Consider the following 20435-nt stretch of genomic DNA (forward strand, 5'->3'; position numbering starts at 1 on the left):
CAGGTCTTTCAGTGCTCTGTCAAACTCTTCACGCAGTATCGTATCTCCCATTTCATCTTCCTCCTCTTCCATTTCCATAATATTGTTCTCAAATACATCGCCCTTGTATAGACCCTCTATATACTCCTTCCACCTTTCTGCTTTCCCTTCTTTGCTTAGAACTTGGTTTCCATCACAGCTCTTGATATTCATAGAAGTGGTTCTCTTTTCTCCAAAGGTCTCTTTAATTTTCCTATAGGCAGTATCTATCTTACCCCTTGTGAGATAAGCCTCTACATCATTACATTTGTTCTCTAGCCATCCCTGCTTAGCATTTTTGCACTTCCTGTCGATATCATTTTTGAGACGTTTGTATTCCTTTTTGCCTGCTTCATTTACTGCATTTTTATATTTTCTCCTTTCATCAATCAAATTCAATATTTCTTCTGTTACCCAAGGGTTTATACTAGCCCTCGTGTTTTTACCTATTTGATCCTCTGCTGCCTTCACTATTTCATCCCTCAAAGCTACCCATTCTTCTTCTACTGTATTTCTTTCCCCCATTCATGTCAATTGTTCCCTTATGCTCTCCCTGAAACTTTGTACAACCTCTGGTTTAGTCAGTTTGTCCAGGTCCCATCTTCTTAAATTCCCACTTTTTTGCAGTTTCTTCAGTTGCGTAATCTACAGTTCATAACCAATAGATTGTGGTCAGAGTCCACATCTGCCCCTGGAAATGTCTTACGATTTAAAAGCTGGTTCCTAAATCTCTGTCTTACCATTATATAATCTACCTGATACCTTTTAGTATCTCCAGGATTCTTCCACGTATACTTCTTTCATGATTCTTAATCCAAATGTTAACTATGATTAAGTTATGCTCTGCGCAAAATTCTACCAGATGGATTCCTCTTTCATTTCTTAGCCCCAATTCATATTCACCTAGTACGTTTCCTTCTACTGAATTCCAGTCACCCATGACTATTAAATTTTCGTCTCCCTTCACTACCTGAATAATTTCTTTTATCTCATCATACATTTCATCAATTTCTTCGTCATCAGCAGAGCTAGTTTGCATATAAACTTGTACTACTGTAGTAGGCGTGGTCTTCGTGTCTATCTTGGCCACAATAATGCGTTCACTATGCTGTTTGTAGTAGCTTACCGGCACTCCTATTTTTTTATTCATTATTAAACCTATTCCTGCATTACCCGTATCTGATTTTGTATTTATAACCCTGTATTCACCTGACCAAAAGTCTTGTTCCTCCTGCCACCGAACTTTACTAATTCCCACTATATCTAACTTTAACCTATCCATTTCCCTTTTTAAATTTTCTAACCTACCCGCCCGATTAAGGGATCTGACATTCCACGTTCCGATCCGTAGAACGCCAGTTCAATAATAGTCACCCTGTGTTTAGGGTGTCCAGGTGGAGCGGTCAATTTTATGGGATACGACAAGAACGATCATTCGAAGCAAAAAAGTCTAGTTGACGAGCAATTGTTTTTCTACGCTAGTGTGAAACGCACCTCTTTTACTATAAAACTTTTTCTTGCTTTGGTCGATACAACCTCCTCCCAAAATATGGAAGGGAAAGAGGTTGCAGTAGAAGAGATTTATTTCACAGTATCGAAGATGAAGAAATCATCGTAGCTCTTAAGGTATGCGTTTTAGAGACCATCTTTACTGGACTTCTTTGCTTCCAATGACCGCTCCTGTCATATGCCTTAACATTGACCATTCATCCTGGGACGGCATGTATATTTCGAAAACCACTGTGAAGCGCACGACAGAGGGTGCTTAGCAAGGTATTGCATGTAAAGGTTTCTTCCCGTCCCTGTGGTGTATGCAGCGCGGGCGAATGCCCCCGTGCGTGCTGTAATCTAGGACTGGACGCACAAGCGATTTGCAGCAAGTTTCCTTGGAAGACTGAAATTTCTCATTGTTATATTCCAATGAAACAATGGCTGCCAGTTGCCATACATGGTGCAGGCTGCCGAGGGAGACACACCACTCCACTGACAGGATGGTGCTGTGGTACCCGTAGAGCGTCTTCCAGTGCTAGTGAAACGTGCTCGGCAGGTTAGTATTAAAATCATTCAGATTGACAGTTCTGTGTGTAATAGGCAGCGCCGGGCTTTGTGGCCGAGCGGTTCTAGGCGCTTCAGTCCGGAACCGCGCTGCTGCTACGGTCGCAGGTTCGAATCCTGCCTCGGGCATGGATGTCTGTGAAGTCCTTAGGTTAGTTACGTTTAAGTAGTTCAAAGTGTTAGGGAACTGATAACCGAAGATGTTCAGTCCCATAGTGCTCAGAGCCATTTGAATGCCACGAAAACAGCCCCCAGACCATAACGCTCTCTCCCTTGGCCTGGACCCTTCCAACGATTGTTGGACGGTGTTTGCTTACAGACATTTCACGCCGACCCGCCAATGGCCGTCTGCCTGATTCATCTGAAAAGGCCACCTCTCGCCACTCGCTGGACGTCTGGTTGCGACATTAGCATGGAAATTACAGCCTTCGTTGCCTGAATCAGGGATCTGTCGTGGAAGGCCGTAAGCAGCAACATTCGCGGAACGGTTGTTGAGGAGACACCGCGGGTAGCCCCTTGGTTCATCTGGACAGTCAGTGGCTCAACAGCTTCTCGTCTGTTCGCCCACACACATCTCCACAGACGTCATTCACACCTGTCATCTGTGGGTCGTGGCGCACCATATTTGCCTCGGCGCCGGTTTTGAATGGCATCATTTTGCCAAGCACGGTATACTTCAACCAGGGCGGCACACGAACAGCTTAGCCATTTCTAAAATGTTGGCACCCTTGGCCAGAAAGCCAACGATAACGTCGTTTGGGACGTCATATAAGTCGCTTCGTTTCCGTATTACGACAACGTCTGCACTGTTTTCCTCGTCCCCCAGGGAAGCTTTATATAGCCTCCACTGCCAGTGCTGTCACCTGGCACCTCTGAGTGGTGATTCCACGTTGACGTAGAACATAGGAAGAGGTCACATTGCTGTTAGGGTTCAAATGGTTCGTATGGCAGCGTGCTTCGTTACAGGATCATTTAGTAATCGCGAAAGCGTTACGGAGATGATAGATGTTCAAATGGCTCTGAGCACTATGGGACTCAACTTCTGAAGTCATCAGTCCCCTAGAACGTAGAACCACTTAAACCTAACTAACCTAAGGCCATCACACACATCCATGCCCGAGGCAGGATTCGAACCTGCGACCGTAGCGGTCTCGCGGTTCCAGACTGTAGCGCCTAGAACCGTTCGGCCACACCGGCCAGCAGATGATAGATAGACTCCAGTGGAAGACTCTGCAGGAGAGACGCTCAGTAGCTCGGTACGGGCTTTTGTTGAAGTTTCGAGAACATACTTTCACCGAGGAGTCAAGCAGTATATTGCTCCCTCCTACGTATATCTCGCGAAGAGACCATGAGGATAAAATCTGAGAGATTAGAGCCCACACAGAAGCATACCGACAATCCTTCTTTCCACGAACAATACGAGACTGGAATAGAAGGGAGAACCGATAGAGGTGCTCAAGGTACCCTCCGCCACACACCGTCAGGTGGCTTGCAGAGTATGGATATAGATGTAGATGTAGATGAATGGCTCTGAGCACTATGGGACTTAACTTCTCAGGTCATCAGTCCCCTAGAACTTAGAATTACTTAAACGTAACTAACCTAAGGACATCACACACATCCATGCCCGAGGAAGGATTCTAACCTGCGACCGTAGCGGTCACGCGGTTCCAGACTGTAGCGCCTAGAACCGCTCGGCCACCCCAGCCGGCTGCTGTTAGGGCACCACGTATTACTGCACTGTATTTTTTTTAAAACAAACGCTTTTTTTCATTACACAGGCCAACGATGGAAAAACTTTTTTGCTCAAAATACCTTATTCTTATATCTTTTGGGGAGGGAAATCCAAATATGATACTTAAAAAAATGTATCACCCACCGTTTCTTCACATTTTACAGTTACATTTATTAATTTAAGCGATTTTTTTAAAGAATTTAACAGCTTTTATTCAGTTAAAATAATTTAAAAAGGAGGTGTAATGAATGTACATGACATTGGTAGCACTGCTGAAAAACATTTGCTGGCAAAAAAAGGTCGATTCTGTTTTTGTGTTAACAGATGGTGTTTTCTTTACTGTCAACCTAACCTCACTTTCCCGTTTCCTGTGCATGTGCCCAGTACAATGTCTAATCGTGGTTGTAAAAACTCTGCTGACAGTTTTTGTTTGTGGTGAATTTGTGATTAAAAACACAAAAAAGAAACATTTCAGACTTTGTGAAAAAGGTTTTTCTGTCATACTTTGGATCTAAACTTGGTGATCAAGATAAATCTTGGGCGCCACATAAGGTATGTTATGTGTTGAAGATCTGAGAAAATGGTCCAAATAGGAGGAAAAGAGCCTTTAGATTTGCTGTTCCTATATGTTTCTACTATAGCTACAATGTTAAAGAAGTTTAAAACTTTAGGATGTTTAATGAGCCTGAAAGTTCACTTTTTGAACAGTCGCCCTGATTACCTCGCGGACGACATGGGAGATGTTTGTGAGGAGCAAGGAGAGCGTTTCCACCAGGACATTAAAGTGTTGGAAAAACGCTACCTAGGCCGCTGGAACACCAACATGATGAGGGACTACTGTTGAACACTTCACCGAGAGGTTCAGCAAGCGACTCATGGTAGAAAAAGCTACACAAGAAGATTGTTAATGCTTTCGTGGCCACTTGTTGACAAACTGCTTATTTGCTTCTGTCTCGGTTCTTCGACCGACGTTCGTCTGACGATTTTACTGACGTTACGCCAGCACGAGTGGATGGCATTATCAAAGCTTCACCCTCCATCGCTGGTGGTGAACTGGAGCCGAGCTCAGGGCCGCAGACTGTATGTACCTGGCGCGCCAACGTCCGAGGGCTTCTCCGCGGTCATTTCCGGTGCGGTTCTCCTCTTGCTACCTGCGACGGTCTTTCGCTGCAGTACGGGAAGCCAGGATTCGTTTAGCTTAAGGCTTTCCTCTTTCTTGTTGATGCTGTTCCAGTGTTTGTGTATTTCCACAGCTTCTCTGAACAAGCGGGTGTGATAGTGATTCTCTACAGCCAGAACTTCCGTGTCGGCGAATTTTATTACATGGTCGGTCTCACTCAGCGCGTGGTCTGCCACGGCCGATTTCCCCACCTGCCCCAACCTGCAATGTCGCTTATGTGCTTTGATCCCTTTGTTGATTGATCGTCCAGTCATTCCGATATTGCACAAACACGGGGCAAAGACAATTTTCAAACCCACAAGGAAGATCAAAGAATGTCTTAAATCGGCAAAGGATTTTTATACTATATAATAAAAAGCATATTGCTCGAAGACTGTGGGTGATACAAAAAAAACTAAGGCTAGATTTGGATTCAGCTCAAAAAATTTATGAAAATTAGGTATCAAAGTGAAAAACGTTTTTCAAAAAAAAAAAATTTCGTTGGCCTGTGTTATCTGCGTGTAGCTGATTTCGTCCCCTTGGGCTTTATCAACGAACATTAGACCACGAACTATGTTACGATTGCAGCATGCTATAGTCCACACAGCAGTGTGTGTGTGTGTGTGGGGGGGGGGGGGGGGGGGGGGGGAACATGTAATGGTGTCTGTAACAAAATTAAAGCACAACCGTACCTACTACGGTTTGCTGAACTCAAACAGTTCCGGGGACTTTTTATGGGACTAAGATGCGGCGATTTAGGTCGCCATTCGGAGCGCACTAGGTTGGTTAAGTGTTCGTCAAACCAAGGAGGAAGACCTTAATACAGTTCCAGCTTTTGAACAACACATAAATGCCGAAGTACAGGAATGTAAAAGCAACTAAAATTACTGAATTTAGGGAAGGCAGCTGAAGCTGAATAGACATCTGTACAGTTCCGTCGAAAATACGGTTTCTTCATTCGAGGAAAGAGGAAGACGCAGTCCGGAACCGCGGGACTGCTACGGTCGCAGGTTCGAATCCTGCCTCGGGCATGGATGTGTGTGATGTCCTTAGGTTAGTTAGGTTTAAGTAGTTCTAAGTTCTAGGGGACTGATGACCACAGAAGTTAAGTCCCTTAGTGCTCAGAGCCATTTGAACCATTTTGAAAGAGGAAGAACTCACTTGGTGCCATATCAGGAGAACGCGGGGCTATAGGCAGAACGTGATACCGTAAACCAGGTATACAGTGACAGCGGTGGTTACTTTGGCCACTCATATACCGAAAGTTTTACAGCTCTCTGCCAGTTCTCAGTTGGGCATTTGCTGTATACTGTTTCGTGGCAAAGTTCCATCGATATATGCTAGAGGGCGCCATGCAGTGCCGGTTTTCTTGCCCAACAGCTGGCGAACCTCCTGCGACTTAGTTACACGCGGAAAAAAAAATGTGTTACAATCTGGCTGAGGAAAATCCACCGATACCATTTACCTGGAAAGCCATCGATGTTCTCAACTATGTCACGTATGTTGTGACTTTGTGGGCTTTCCCGGAGTCGTAAGACTTGAAAGTCTCTTCGGGTTTGCTGCCGGATCCTAAAATCAACTCAATTCAATATTTCGACATCTTCGGTAAAATATAACTCTCTTCATTCTCAAAACAGATCGCTGATTAGTTTTTTGTTCACACACACACACTGAAGACCCGAACAAACTGGTACACCTGCCTAAAATCGCGTAGGGCCCCTGCGAGCACGTAGAAGTGCCGCAGGATGTCGTGGCATGGACTCGACTAATGTCTTAAGTAGTGCTGGAGAGAACTGACACGATGAATATCCTGCAGGGCTGTCCATAAATCCGTAAGAGTACGAGGGGGTGGAGACCTCTTCCGAACAGCACGTTGCAGGGCATCCCAGATATGCTGAAAAATGTTCATATCTGGGGAGTTTGGCGGCCAGAAAAGAGTTTAAACTCAGAAGAGTAGCAATTCTGGACCTGTGGGGTGTCGCATTGTCCTACTGGAATGCACAATGGACATGAAAGGATGCAGCTGGACAGGATGCTTATTTCGTGTCACATGTCAGAGTCGTATCTAGACGTATCAGGTGTCCTATATCACTCCAACTGCACACACCTCACGCCATTACAGAACCTCCACCAGCTTGAACAGTCCCCTGCTGACATGCAGGGTCCATGGATTCATGAGGCTGCCTCCATACCCGTACACGGCCATTTGCTCGATACAATTTGAAACGAGACTCGTCCGAGCAGGCAACATGTTTCCAGTCATCAGCAGCCCCATGTCGATGTTGACGGGCCCAGGCGAGGCGAAAGCTTTGTGTCGTGCAGTCATCGAGGGTGCACGAGTGGGCCTTCGGCTCCAAAAGCCCATATCGATGATGTTTCGTTGAATGGTTCGCACGCTGACACTTGTTGGTGTCCTAGCATTGAAATCGGCAGCAATTTACGGAAGGGTTGCACTTCTGTCACACTGAACGATTCTCTTCAGTTGTCGTTGGTCCTGTTCTTGCAGGATCTTTTTAAAGCATCAACGACGTCGGAGATTTGATGTTTTAGCGGTTTCCTGATATTTACGGTGCACTTGTGAAATGGTCGCACCGAAAAATCCGCACTGCATCGCTACCTCGGAGATGCTATGTCCGATCGCCAGTGCGCTGAATATAACACCACGTTCAAACACACTTAAATCTTGATAACCTGCCAATATAGCAGCGGTAACTGATTTAACAACTGCGTCAGACACTTGTTGTCTTGTATGGGCGTTGCCAACCGCAGCGCCATAATGTGCCTGTTTACATATATCTATATTTGAAATCGCATGCCTTTACCAGTTTCTTAGGCGTTTCAGTGTATTCTAACTTCCTATTAACTTTGGTTGTCACACGGCATTTCATTTTAGGCCCCACCAATTAATCTGGGATAGGATCTCTACGTTGCAACTTGATACTTTCGACACACCACCTTCTCAGTGATTTAGTTTTCATTCTAAACGAAGGTTGGGTCTTCCATAAATCTTCAGTGTTGATCTTCTTATGACCTGAGGTATGTGCTTACCTTCTATTACGTCTACGATTATACACTTATACTAGAGGGTAAAAATAAGGCTTAAGTGTTTATATATAGATGTTCATCTGAAGACGTGGTTGTAATGACATGAAACCGTTCGTGAGTCCAATATAAAGGATTTTCTTACAGATGATGTGGTTTTCTAATACACATTCGCAGCTGTGGTTGCCCCGACTATATAGTCTTTTGCGATTATAGGATTCAACCAGACTCATCCGAAGAAGTTGCTTTTTTATTTCTGAATTTTATGTGGTAATCCTCTTTCTTCCTTGTTGTATTATAACTATGGATATCACTATTTATTATACTGTGCTCCATATTTTCTTTTACAAACAGTATAGTCCTTAGAACATATAATCAATACACTGTTAGTATATTATACTTAATGAAGTATTCTCTACAGGATTGACGTTCACTAATATTCGCTATTATCCTAATTGCTCTCTTCTGGGCTCTAAAAGCCCTATCCATGTATGCCGTTGGTGCCCCGCCCCAAATCTCAATACCGTATTGTAGGTGGGAGTGTATAATACCAAAATAGATTTGTCTTAAGACTGGTGACGCTTTTATGCTAGAAAGGCATTTTAGCAGGTAGGTATTACACGAGATTTTTTTAGACATATAGCTGATGTGCTCCTTCCATGTAAGATGTTCATAAACTATAATACCCAGGAATTTATGTTTATCAATTGTTTCAATTGATAACTCTGGCACAGTATCCACTTGTCTTGATTTGTAATTTAGCATAAACTCCATTAGAATTGTCTTTTCCTTATTTAATGCCAATTTATTTTTAGTCATATATTCTGTGATGAGGCTAGTGTTCTTCATATTATTTTGCAGTGCTAGCTGTTTTGTAGGGCCTCAGCTTATGAAGGAGGTGTCGTCGGCATAATTCGCAAGGTCTGCATTTTTTGGAATTATTATATCACTGATGTACACAATGAACAGAAAAGGCCCAATAACACTTCCCTGAGGAACTCCATAGTTAACAATTTTATAAGATGATTTTACTGTTTGTATAAGTCCTCCGGTTGTATGATACAACTTAACACAGAACAAGTTTCAGCGCCAGAGTGAAGCTTCCACGTCACGCCACGCCCTACGACCAATCACACAGCAACTGCTCTGATTGGTTCGTGGCAGAATAAGTGCCTGAACCGCACAAGATATGTCACTCGTGCACCGTGCTTCGAGTCATCAAGAGTCCAATGTCGGTGTCGACGGGCGCAGGCGAGGCGTAAAGCTTTGTGTCCTGAAGCCATCAAGGGCACACGAGTGGGCTGCGAAACCCCACATCGATGATGTTTCTTCGAATGGTTCGCACGCTGATGCTCTTTGATGGCCCAAAATTGAAATCTGCAGCGATCTGCGGAACGGTTGCACTTCTGTGACGTTGAACGATTGTCCTTAGTCGTCGTCATTCCCGTTCTTGCAGGAGTTTTTTTTTTCCTGCAGCAGCGACGTTGGAGATTTGATGTTTTACCGGATTCCTGATATTCACGGTACAGTCGTGAAATGGTCGTACGGGAAATCCACACTTCATCGCTGCCTAGGAGATGCTGTGTCCTATCTCTCGTGCGTCGACTATAACACCATGTTCAAACTCACTTAAGGGGCTCCGGAACGCCCTATACTTGCAATGTTAAAATAACGCTTATAAATTACATCTTTCCTCACAAAGTATTTGAGGTAGGAAGTTGAACTTTTTACAGATTATTTATTGCAATATGGGCTACAACTTAACACAGGGATTTTACTAAATTTTAGTTCAGTTATTAAAGATGATTTTTTTTTCAATTGTAATGAAAATTCACAACATTTTTTTGCAATTATTTATTTATATATTCAAAAATATACAGTTTTTTGGAAAAAGGCTATGTTAAATTATGCAGAAGGTACTGTGTAACATTTACTGAAAGTTTGAAACAAATATGTTTGGAAGATCCTTAGAAAACATGTAATTAGTATGAGAAAATAAAAGTTTTGGGAATCGAGCGACAAAGACTGGATTAACTTTTTAGTGCATTCCAGGTCCATAGGATGGATTATCTTCATCCTCTGCAAACTCCTCCTCCAGCTTCCTCTTGTTCCTCCTCCTGTTTACTCTTGCTTGTATTTCTAGACTCTTTACAGCCCTGTCTGCAGCCCGAAGGCGTTCCTTGTCTAAAGCAAGCATCGCTCGTTGTTGTATTCGTAGATTTTGCTACCATTTTCTTCAGTTGCAGTTACTGCAACACTGTTCCAAAAGGTGGTCATGTATGAACACTTATCACATTTCAGTTGTATTTCGCTAGCAAGTCCTACGTGCTTTATTATGGAGAGTTCCAGACCAACTTCACTACAATGAATACATCTTACACAGTTTGAAAAAATTCCTTTGAGAACCGACATATCAAATATTTCATTCACATCCGATTCGCCCATAAAACATTCATAGTTTTCACTCATTGAACCAAGCTTCTTCTGTGAAGTATTTTCTTTCTCACTTTGACTGCTATGGGCAGGTGTACTTGAGAGGTTAGGTTCACTCACTTGGTTATCGTCTTTATTGTTTACAGTAATAACACATACCTTTGGCTTTCCAACATTTCTCCTTTTCTTAAAAGCCTTCAGAGGATTTCTAATAACTTTACTTTTATTCATTATTATACTTCAACAAAACAGAGACTCAAGAAACAGAATTAATTATGAATATTTTCGAGATGACGACAGAGTAAATAAACATGAAACAATCGACAATCACACCAGCGATATATATTGAACCATCACAGGTTAGCCACAACACATACTTTGTCTCACATCACTAAAATGTACCTGATGAACACGGACGTTAATAATAACACCATTTGACAGCAGTTTAACAGCGCCACAGTGGATCACGCCCATGTAGAACACATTTCAAAAAAAAAATTTAAAAATAGTTGTAGTCTTCGGAATTGAATAAATTACATATCTATTAAAAGGTAATAGTCAGCAGATTCAGAAAACGCAAAAAATAAAAATTAAACTTTTCATGATTTTCAGCCTTTCCGGAGCCCCTTAAATCTTGATAACCTGCCATTGTAGCAGCAGTAACCGATCTAACAACTGCGCCAGACGCTTGCTGTCTTATATATGTGTTGTCGACAGCAGCGCAGAATTCTGCCTGTTTACATATCTCTGTATTTGAATACGATTACCTATACCAGTTTCTTTCGCGCTTCAGTGTATAACAATTTTTCTTATGGAATGAGATTTTCACTCTGCAGCGGAGTCTGCGCTGATATGAAACTTCCTGGCAGATTAAAACTGTGTGCCCGACCGAGACTCGAACTCGGGACCTTTGCCTTTCGCGGGCAAGTGCTCTACCAACTGAGCTACCCAAGCACGACTCACGCCCCATCCTCACAGCCTTACTTCTGCCAGTATCTCGTCTCCTACCTTCCAGACTTTACAGAAGCTCTCCTGCGAACCCTGTAGAACTAGCACCGCTGAAAGAAAGGACATTGCGGAGACATGGCTTAACCACAGCCTGGGGGATGTTTCCAGAATGAGATTTTCACTCTGCAGCGGAGAGGTAGGAGACGAGATACTGGCAGAAGTAAAGCTGTGAGGACGGGGCGTGAGTCGTGCTTGGGTAGCTCAGTTGGTAGAGCACTTTCCCGCGAAAGGCAAAGGTCCCGAGTTCGAGTCTCGGTCCGGCACACAGTTTTAATCTGCCAGGAAGTTTCATATCAGCGCACACTCCGCAGCAGAGTGAAAATCTCATTCTGGAAACATCCCCCAGGCTGTGGCTAAGCCATGTCTCCGCTATATCCTTTCTTTCAGGAGTGCTAGTTCTGCAAGGTTCGCAGGAGGGCTTCTGTAAAGTTCGGAAGGTAGGAGACAAGATACTGTCAGAAACTGTGAGGACGGGGTGTGAGTCGTGCTTGAGTAGCTCAGTTGATAGGGCACTTGCCCGCGAAAGGCAAAGGTCTCGAGTTCGAGTCTCGGTCCGACACACAGTTTTAATCTGCCAGGAAGTTTCAATTTTTCTTATGATTTCGAACATCTTGCTCCCGTTACATTGTCGAACGCTTTCCCTAGATCGAAACATCTTATCCCAAGTGCCTTGATAAGTCTTCAGGGCAGCACATCACTAACATCACACAATTGAAGACTGACCTGGCTGGTGTTGTAGAGGAGTGTCTGTTGTTGTTGCAGGGCTTGCCTGGCGCTGGCAGGTTGTTGCTGGGACACAGGGGCAATGGCGCCTTCACCGGCTGGGTCATCCTCTTCTGCGAGGCTCTCAACTTCGCTGTCGACGTCGGCCAGATGTTCTTCATGAACCTCTTCCTGGACGGCGAGTTCTTTCGGCATGGCTTCGAGGTAACTGCGGACTATGAATGCTACCTTTACCGTCACTTATTCAGTAATCGACGTTTGTTTTTCTTTTCACTGAGCTTTGTACTACACTACTGGCAATTAAAATTGCTACATCACGAAGATGACGTGCTACAAACGCGAAATTTAACCGACAGGAAGCAGATGGTGCAGAGCATTCACACAAGGTTGGCGCCGGTGGCGACACCTACAACGTGCTGACATGAGCAAAGTTTCCAACCGATTTCTCATACACAAACAGCAGTCGACCGGCGTTGCCTGGTGAAACGTTGTTGTGATGCTTCGTGTAAGGAGGAGAAACGCGTATCATCACGTTTCCGACTTTGATAAAGGTCGGATTGTAGCCTATCGCGATTGCGGTTTAACATATCGTGACATTGCTGCTCGCTTTGATCGAGATCCAATGACTGTTAGCAGAACATGGAATCGGTGGGTTCAGGAGGGTAATACGGAACGCCGTGCTGGATCCCAACGGCCACGTATCACTAGCAGTCGAGATGACAGCCATCTTATCCGCATGGCTGTAACGGTTAATGCAGCCACGTCTCGATCCCTGAGTCAACAAATGCGGACGTTTGCTAGACAACAACCATCTGTACGAACAGTTTGACGACGTTTGCAGCAGCATGGACTATCAGTGCGGATACCATGGCTGCGGTTATCCTTGACGATGCATCACAGACAGGAGCGCCTGCGATGGTGTATTCAACGACGAACCTGGGTGCACGAATGGCAAAACGTCATTTTTTCGGATGAATCCAGGTTCTGTTTACAGCATCATGATGGTTGCATCCGTGTTTGGCGACATCGCGGTGAACGCACATTGGAAGCGTGTATTCGTCATCGACATACTGGCGTATCACCCGGCGTGATGGTATAGGGTGCCATTGGTTACACGTCTCGGTCACCTCTTGTTCGCATTGACGGCACTTTCAACAGTGGACGTTACATTTCGGATGTGTTACGACCCGTGGCTCTACCCTTCATTCGATCCCTGCGAAACTCTACATTTCAGCGGGATAATGCACGACCGCATGTTGCAGGTCGTGTACGGGCCTTTCTGGATACAGAAAATGTTCGACTGCTGCCCTGGCCAGCACATTCTCCAGATCTCTCACCAAATGAAAATGTCTGGTCAATGGTGGTCGAGCAACTGGCTCGTCGCAATACGCCAGTCACTGCTCTTGATGAACTGTGGTATCGTGTGGAAGCTGCATGGGCAGCTGTACCTGTATACGCCATCCAAGCTCTGTCTGACTCAATGCCCTGGCGTATCAAGTCCGTGAAAACGGCCAGAGGTGGTTGTTGTGGGTACTGATTTCTCACGATCTATGCACCCAAATTGCGTGAAAATGTAATCACATGTCAGTTCTAGTATTATATATTTGTCCAATGAATACCCGTTTATCATGTGCATTTCATCTTGGTGTAGCAATTTTAATTGCCAGTAGTGTATATTAGATTATACGTATGCACAGAGGACAAAAAAAAAATTAGACACCCCTGCGAGACTTGCCGTCAATATCGCGTATCCCCTCGTCTAGCCTCGAAGACGAAGAGAGTCCATAAATTTATTCTGTTATACCGTATACAGCTGAAGGAACTCACTGATGATTACAGTCCGTGTGGCTGCTACACTGAGGGGATCTACATCTACGTACATACTCCGCATGCCGACGTAAGGTGCGTGGCAGACCGAACCCTGTACCAGTACTAGTCATTTTCTACACTTCTTCATTTATGTGGCCATGTTGTCTGTAGTTGCTTTACTATAACTGTGGGTATTTTTGTTCTGTCGTTGCAACTTGAAAAATGCGGGTTTTTTCACCAAACTCGTTTGGCCTTATTGAGGTAAAGCATCATCAGTGCACCTCGTCCTCGGAATCGTTGTAGTAATTTAATTTTTCAGCTACATTCATTTTGACAATATAGTATTCTTCAAATAGTTCTGCATTGTCTGTTTCTACACTGCTTACTTTCTGAATCAATGGTATACTTCGTTCTATGTGTATCATTCCACTGGAGCACGTTTTTCAAAGTGGTCGAACAAAGGGAATTATAATTTGAAATCTGCTTCCCTCGTGAAACTAAATATTCAAATGCTACGTTATGCTCAGAATGAATGAGCATAGGAAGAAAACTACTGTGGGCAACTTGATCATCGGCATATAATCTCTTCAATATAGATTGAAAACTCAGAAAATTATTTTCTTTCCGGTTTTTATTTTTCCTACCAGTAAGGCAGGCGTTCTGCTTTTCGATTTCTCGAATTCTTCTTTAAAAAGATTGCTCTAACTACGAGCAAAGCTCAATTATAATTCAGATTCCTCATCGTTGAAAACTGATTTCAAAAATAAAGGCCAGTCTGATTCAAGAGGGGAAATAATTATTTTACATCTACATCTACACTTATACTCCGCAAGCCACCCAACGGTGTGTGGCGGAGGGCACTTTACGTGCCACTGTCATTACTTCCCTTTTCTGTTCCAGTCGCGTATGGTTCGCGGGAAGAACGACTGCCGGAAAGCCTCCGTGCGCGCTCGAATCTCTCTAATTTTACATTCGTGATCTCCTCGGGAGGTATAAGTAGGGGGACGCAATATATTCGATACCTCATCCAGAAACGCACCCTCTCGAAATCTGGACAGAAAGGTACACCGCGATGCAAAGCGCCTCTCTTGCAGAGTCCGCTAAACATCTCCGTAACGCTATCACGGTTACCAAATAACCCTGTGACGAAACGCGCCGCTCTTCTTTCGATCTTCTCTATCTCCTCCGTCAGACCGATCTGGTACGGATCCCACACTGATGAGCAATACTCAACTATAGGTCGAACGAGTGTTTTGTCAGCCACCTCCTTTGTTGATGGACTACATTTTCTAAGGACTCTCCCATTTAATCTCAACATGGTACCCGCCTTACCAACAATTAATTTTATATGATCATTCCACTTCAAACCGTTCCGTACGCATACTCCCAGGTATCGTACATAAGTAACTGCTACCAGTGTTTGTTCCGCTATCATATAATCATACAATAAAGAATCCAGCGGTTTATAATCTCTAAATTGTTTCGAAAGCAGGAAGTAATGCCAACCATCTGGTACTGCTTTGACCTAGCAGTTAGCGGTGACTGCCATTTACAAAATGGAGTTTTGCACCCTTATAGAATAAATATGAAAATACTTGAAAATTTTACAGATGATATTCTCTGCATCAATTGCCAGTTTTCCAACGACTGTTTCCACACTGTTGTGGATTATGTGCGCCCTTCAACTCACTTCCATAATTCCTACCAAGGCTGGCTTATAATTTAACAAAACCATTTTCTCTGCCACTTCTGTTTACTCCACCAAACACACTGTTCGTATTTCCAGCAGAAACTTTGATTCTTGGCAGTTATCGTGCAGAACTGACATCACATTTTTAGATGTTAGATTAGAAGTTTAATCTTCACTAGAAATGAATTCCAATATTTTTGGATGCACCTTGTTTTCTGAAATGAAAAATTTAACTAATACTGTATCAAATTTCGTTGATTTGTGATTACTGGTAGCAATGGATAACCTTACCAAGTTTACATAATCAGTCTGTTCCTTAAGAAGTTGTTTGGCCCAAGGCGTTAAAACATTATTGACAATAGCATTAGCTTCTGTTCATTCACAACTAAACTTGACATCATAGACTTTTTAATGGCACTTGTTTTGCAGTGCATGGAACTGTAGCTTTGATTATGATATACGAAATGGTACACAAAAATTCCATCAGCTGCAGCGAATGTAGCCACTTCCTTTCTTGACACTTCACACATTATGCGTTTGCTAGTTAACCATTCTATCTTGATACAAATTAATGCTCATAACTGTATGGTTCTCACTATGGAGAGCCGACTTTAATGAAGTGTCTTAAAGAAATTTCGGGTTAGCATTAGGTCAGCCCCCAAAGATAATATTATATCTTTCCTTATTATACTTAATGTAAAAACTCCAGAATACCGATGCTTTGATTTCATTATGCCCCTTATAGATAACATGTTTATGCTGAAAGTAGTTTACATTTTTTAATATGTGTTTCAAAGAACCTAAGCAGAATTTCTTAGGATGTGTGAAACGAATGTCCCCTTTTCTGGCGAAGAATTGATTGAGTTTACAAACTGTAGCAACAGCCATAGAAGAAGCCAATTTATGTTTGCTTGATTTATCATACTGAGCTACACTACTGGCCATTAACATTGCTACACCAAGAAGATGAAGTGCTACAGACGTGAAATTTAACCGACAGGAAGAAGATGCTGTGATATGAAAATGATTAGCTCAGAGCATTCACACAAGGTTGGTGCCGGTGGCATTTCTTCTTGGTGTAGCAATTTTAATGGCCAGTAGTGTAAATCGTCGAAACTAGACTGCTGGAAGGCGATTGATTTGACATCCTGTATTTTACGAAGTGCCGTAGCAATGAAGTGCAGTGCTCCATGTGCTTTAAAAGATTAAAGGCAGGAGATGACACAACAAGCATATGACATTATATAAGGAGAAAACATCAGCAATGATCCTTGGAAGAGCAGGTAAGTTTTATCGCTATAATACCTACAATTTTATTTATGTACTGTACACTTGAGAAAATGACTGAACCCTTAAATTTTTGGTTGCTCAACGTGAATAACTGATGCCATCCAAAAGGGACGATGCAGGGATGTCACCAACTCGTGACCTTTCCCTCTCGCTTACCGCTTCATTTAGGCAATCTTTGCTGGAAACGATGAGATCGACTTCTGCCGTAGCCCCAACACTCTATCGATCGTGATCATCTGCTCTTTCGCTTCCTCTAGAGTTTTTCACTCTACGTTCGAAGTCTACGTTTATTACTGGAAGTAACAGAAAAAAATACGAAAATATATATTTCGGAAGATGGTTGTTTTGAGCGGTTTTAACAGTCAGGTTAAACTGCAGACGAAAGGTGCCAGTGTAACCGATAACGGGTTGTTTCAGCGATAATCGCCATCCCGGTCTGGAAGTGGTTTTTCGGTGGTTTCTCACGTTCCATTAGGTGAATATCAGGCTGGTACCCTAGTCAACCTCACATACACGACACGCTAACATTTACAAATGTTCTCGCACGTACACGGAGACAATTCAAGTATACAGATTCCGTGGAGTGGGGGATGGGGGTCAGAGACTGAATAAGAGACAAATGACGAAGATGCTTCATCTCTTTAAAAGTATAATCATCATCATCTTGAAGATGCGTTACACCAATCTGGCTCCTCTAGACGTGTAATGCGGTAGTCTGCGCTATTTTGGGTCCTCTAGCAATGTGCTGTGGCAGTCTGGCATGCGCTTTTAAATTTGTAACAGAACTACAGGAATGTGCCCGTCGGCAAGCAAAAAATTGGTTTCGTAACTTAATTTTTCCGAGGTGGTAACGGAAGCTTTATGACTACGTCTCGTAGTACCCAGCCGGTTTTAGAGGTCTGTGCTGATTGTCCCTGGTGTTGACTTTTGGCTTGCAAACAGATATGCTGGTTTGAATTCCCTATCTGGTTATGGAGATTCGTGTTTTCTAATGTTGCCCTAAACCGCCGAAGGCAATCTGGGGACCGTTCCTTCGAAAAACGAAACTAATGGTTTTCGTTCACATCCGTCTTCCACCTGGAACTTCACCGACAACGAGCCGGCAGTCGACAGGAAATTAAACTGTTGTTTCCTGACGTGGTCAAGTTGGAGATACGCGATCTGTAATTGTTAGTGGTTAATGGGTTCAGAGAAATTCTTCATTATTCAAGATCACAATTTAATTACTAAAATAATAATAACAGTAAATTACGATCTTGACCAATAAAGGATTTTTTTCTGAATCCAGTAACTGAGGTCGTTACGCTCTCAAGCACGGTATTTAAGCGCATGGCTACAGAGTGAGACGTTACGCCATCAACTACGGTATTTCAACGTATGGCTACAGACTAAAACTGCGATGTCCGTTACTGTGATACGTAATGTTGACTTGAATACACATGTTGTTACTCTGAAAGTACCAAGGACACAATACAGGCAGCGGAAAGTTGTTTACAACTTGTATAGAACCCAAACGACAGTTAAAATCCATCAAGTGCGATGAAGACTGTTTCTTGGCGTCTTAACCCACGTCCTATCATTCTGTACCATTTCTTGTAACTTCTTGTCAGTGGTTTCCACAATTTCCTCTTCCCACTGATACGCCGGAGAAACAGCTTATATCTGGTAAGTACGCCTATTTCTCACGTCTTTCGACAGTCTACAAATCGAATTGGAGAGAAAATAGATTATTTATGGCTCATCTTGACTATAAGAGGACTCAAGTGATCAGACACAACCAGGAGTATGGAAGAACCGTCAATTTGATAACAGAAATAAATGACGTGGGTGGAGGTTCTAGAGGAATATCTCTTCACTACAGCGAGCACCTCCATATGGACGTAAGTTGGTCGCTATGGAGAGACGAAGAGGCTTGCCCATTGCACGTTTCTATGTTTCACTAAAGCGTTTGACAGTGCTCCACTGCAGACTGTTAAGTAAGGTCCGTGTGTACGTCATAAGACCTCACATGTGTGAATGGCTCGAAGAGCTTCTAATTAATAGAACCCAGTAGGTTATGTGAATGTGCATCAGAGAGGGGTTCAAATGGCTCTGAGCACTGTGGGACTTAACTTCTGAGGTCATCAGTCCCCTAGTACTTAGAACTACTTAAACCTAACTAACGTAAGGAGATCACACACATCCATCCCCGAGGCAGGATTCGGGTCTGCGACCGTAGCGGTCGCGCGGTTCCAGACTGTAGCACCTAGAACCGCTCGGCCACTCCGGCCGGCATCAGAGAGGGGTATCGCCAGAAATGCCCCATGGAAGTGTGATAGGACCGGTCTTGTTACCTTTATACATAAATGGTCTGTCAGATGAGCATCAATGTGCGTGTGTTTGCTGATGACGCTGTGGTGTGCGGGAAGGCATCATCATTGAGTGATTGCAGGGGGCCGGCCGCGGTGGTCTAGCGGTTCTAGGCGCTCAGTCAGGAACCGCGCGACTGCTACGGTCGCAGGTTGGAATCCTGCCTAGGGCATGGATGTGTGTGATGTCCTTAGGTTAGTTAGGTTTAAGTAGTTCTAAGTTCTAGGGGACTGATGACCACAGATGTTAAGTCCCATAGTGCTCAGAGCCATTTGAACCATTTGATTGCAGGGGGACCCAAGATGACGTAGACAAAATTTCTGTTTCGTGTTATCGGTGGCAACTGGCTCTAAAGGAGGAAGATACAAGTAAACGCAGATAAGTAGGAAAAACAATTCTGTAAGACTCCAATACAGTATTAGTTTGCTGATGATACACGTATGATGATTAACCCAATAAAAGAAACTCCAATAGAAAATGATATAAATAAGGTCTTTGGAAAAGTTGTTAACTGGTTTTCTGCGGATGGGCTTCTTCTGAACTTTGAAAAAACACACTACATCTAATTTTCTGCTGCAAGGAGTGCAGTTCAATAAATAGAACACATCAACAGAAGACAGTACCCAGGGTAGAGCTTACTAACGTTTTGGGTGTACATATAGATGAGAATCTCAACTGGAAAATTCATATTTTTATCTCCTAAAGCGACTAGGTTCAGAAACTTTTGCAATTAGAATAATTGCTAATTTTGAGGATATGGAAGTTAGTACGCTAACGTACTTTGCATACTTTCACTCTCTGATGTCATACGTAATAATATTTTGGGGTAACTCAACACTTAGTCAAAAAGTATTCACTGGTCAAAGGAAAGTTGTTAGAAAAATGTGTGGGATTCATAGTGGCACATCTTGTAGGGATCTTTTTTAAAGATTAGGAATTCTTACAACAGCTTGACAGTTAATTTACTCGGTAATGAAATTTGTTCTCAGCAAAGTCGACCAGTCCAGAAACAACAGTGTCATTCATGATTATAATACCAGAAGAAAGAAAGACTTACACTATTCTCTACTTAACCTATCTTTGGCACAGAAAGGGATAAAATATTATGTTGTAAAACTTTTCGA

General features: G+C 43.2%; 1 protein-coding gene across 1 annotated transcript in view; it reads left to right on the forward strand.

Moving 5' to 3' along the window:
- Positions 1-20435, forward strand: part of LOC124551211 — a 76122-nt gene that overhangs the window by 15288 nt on the left and 40399 nt on the right. Inside the window, exon 2 of the mRNA XM_047126201.1 lies at positions 12213-12377. Within this exon, the coding sequence (XP_046982157.1) occupies positions 12213-12377 (165 nt within the window). The remainder of the gene's footprint in view (positions 1-12212; positions 12378-20435) is intronic.

Source organism: Schistocerca americana, chromosome 9 (genome assembly GCF_021461395.2).
Source record: "Schistocerca americana isolate TAMUIC-IGC-003095 chromosome 9, iqSchAmer2.1, whole genome shotgun sequence".
Taxonomy (NCBI): Eukaryota; Metazoa; Arthropoda; class Insecta; order Orthoptera; family Acrididae; genus Schistocerca; species Schistocerca americana.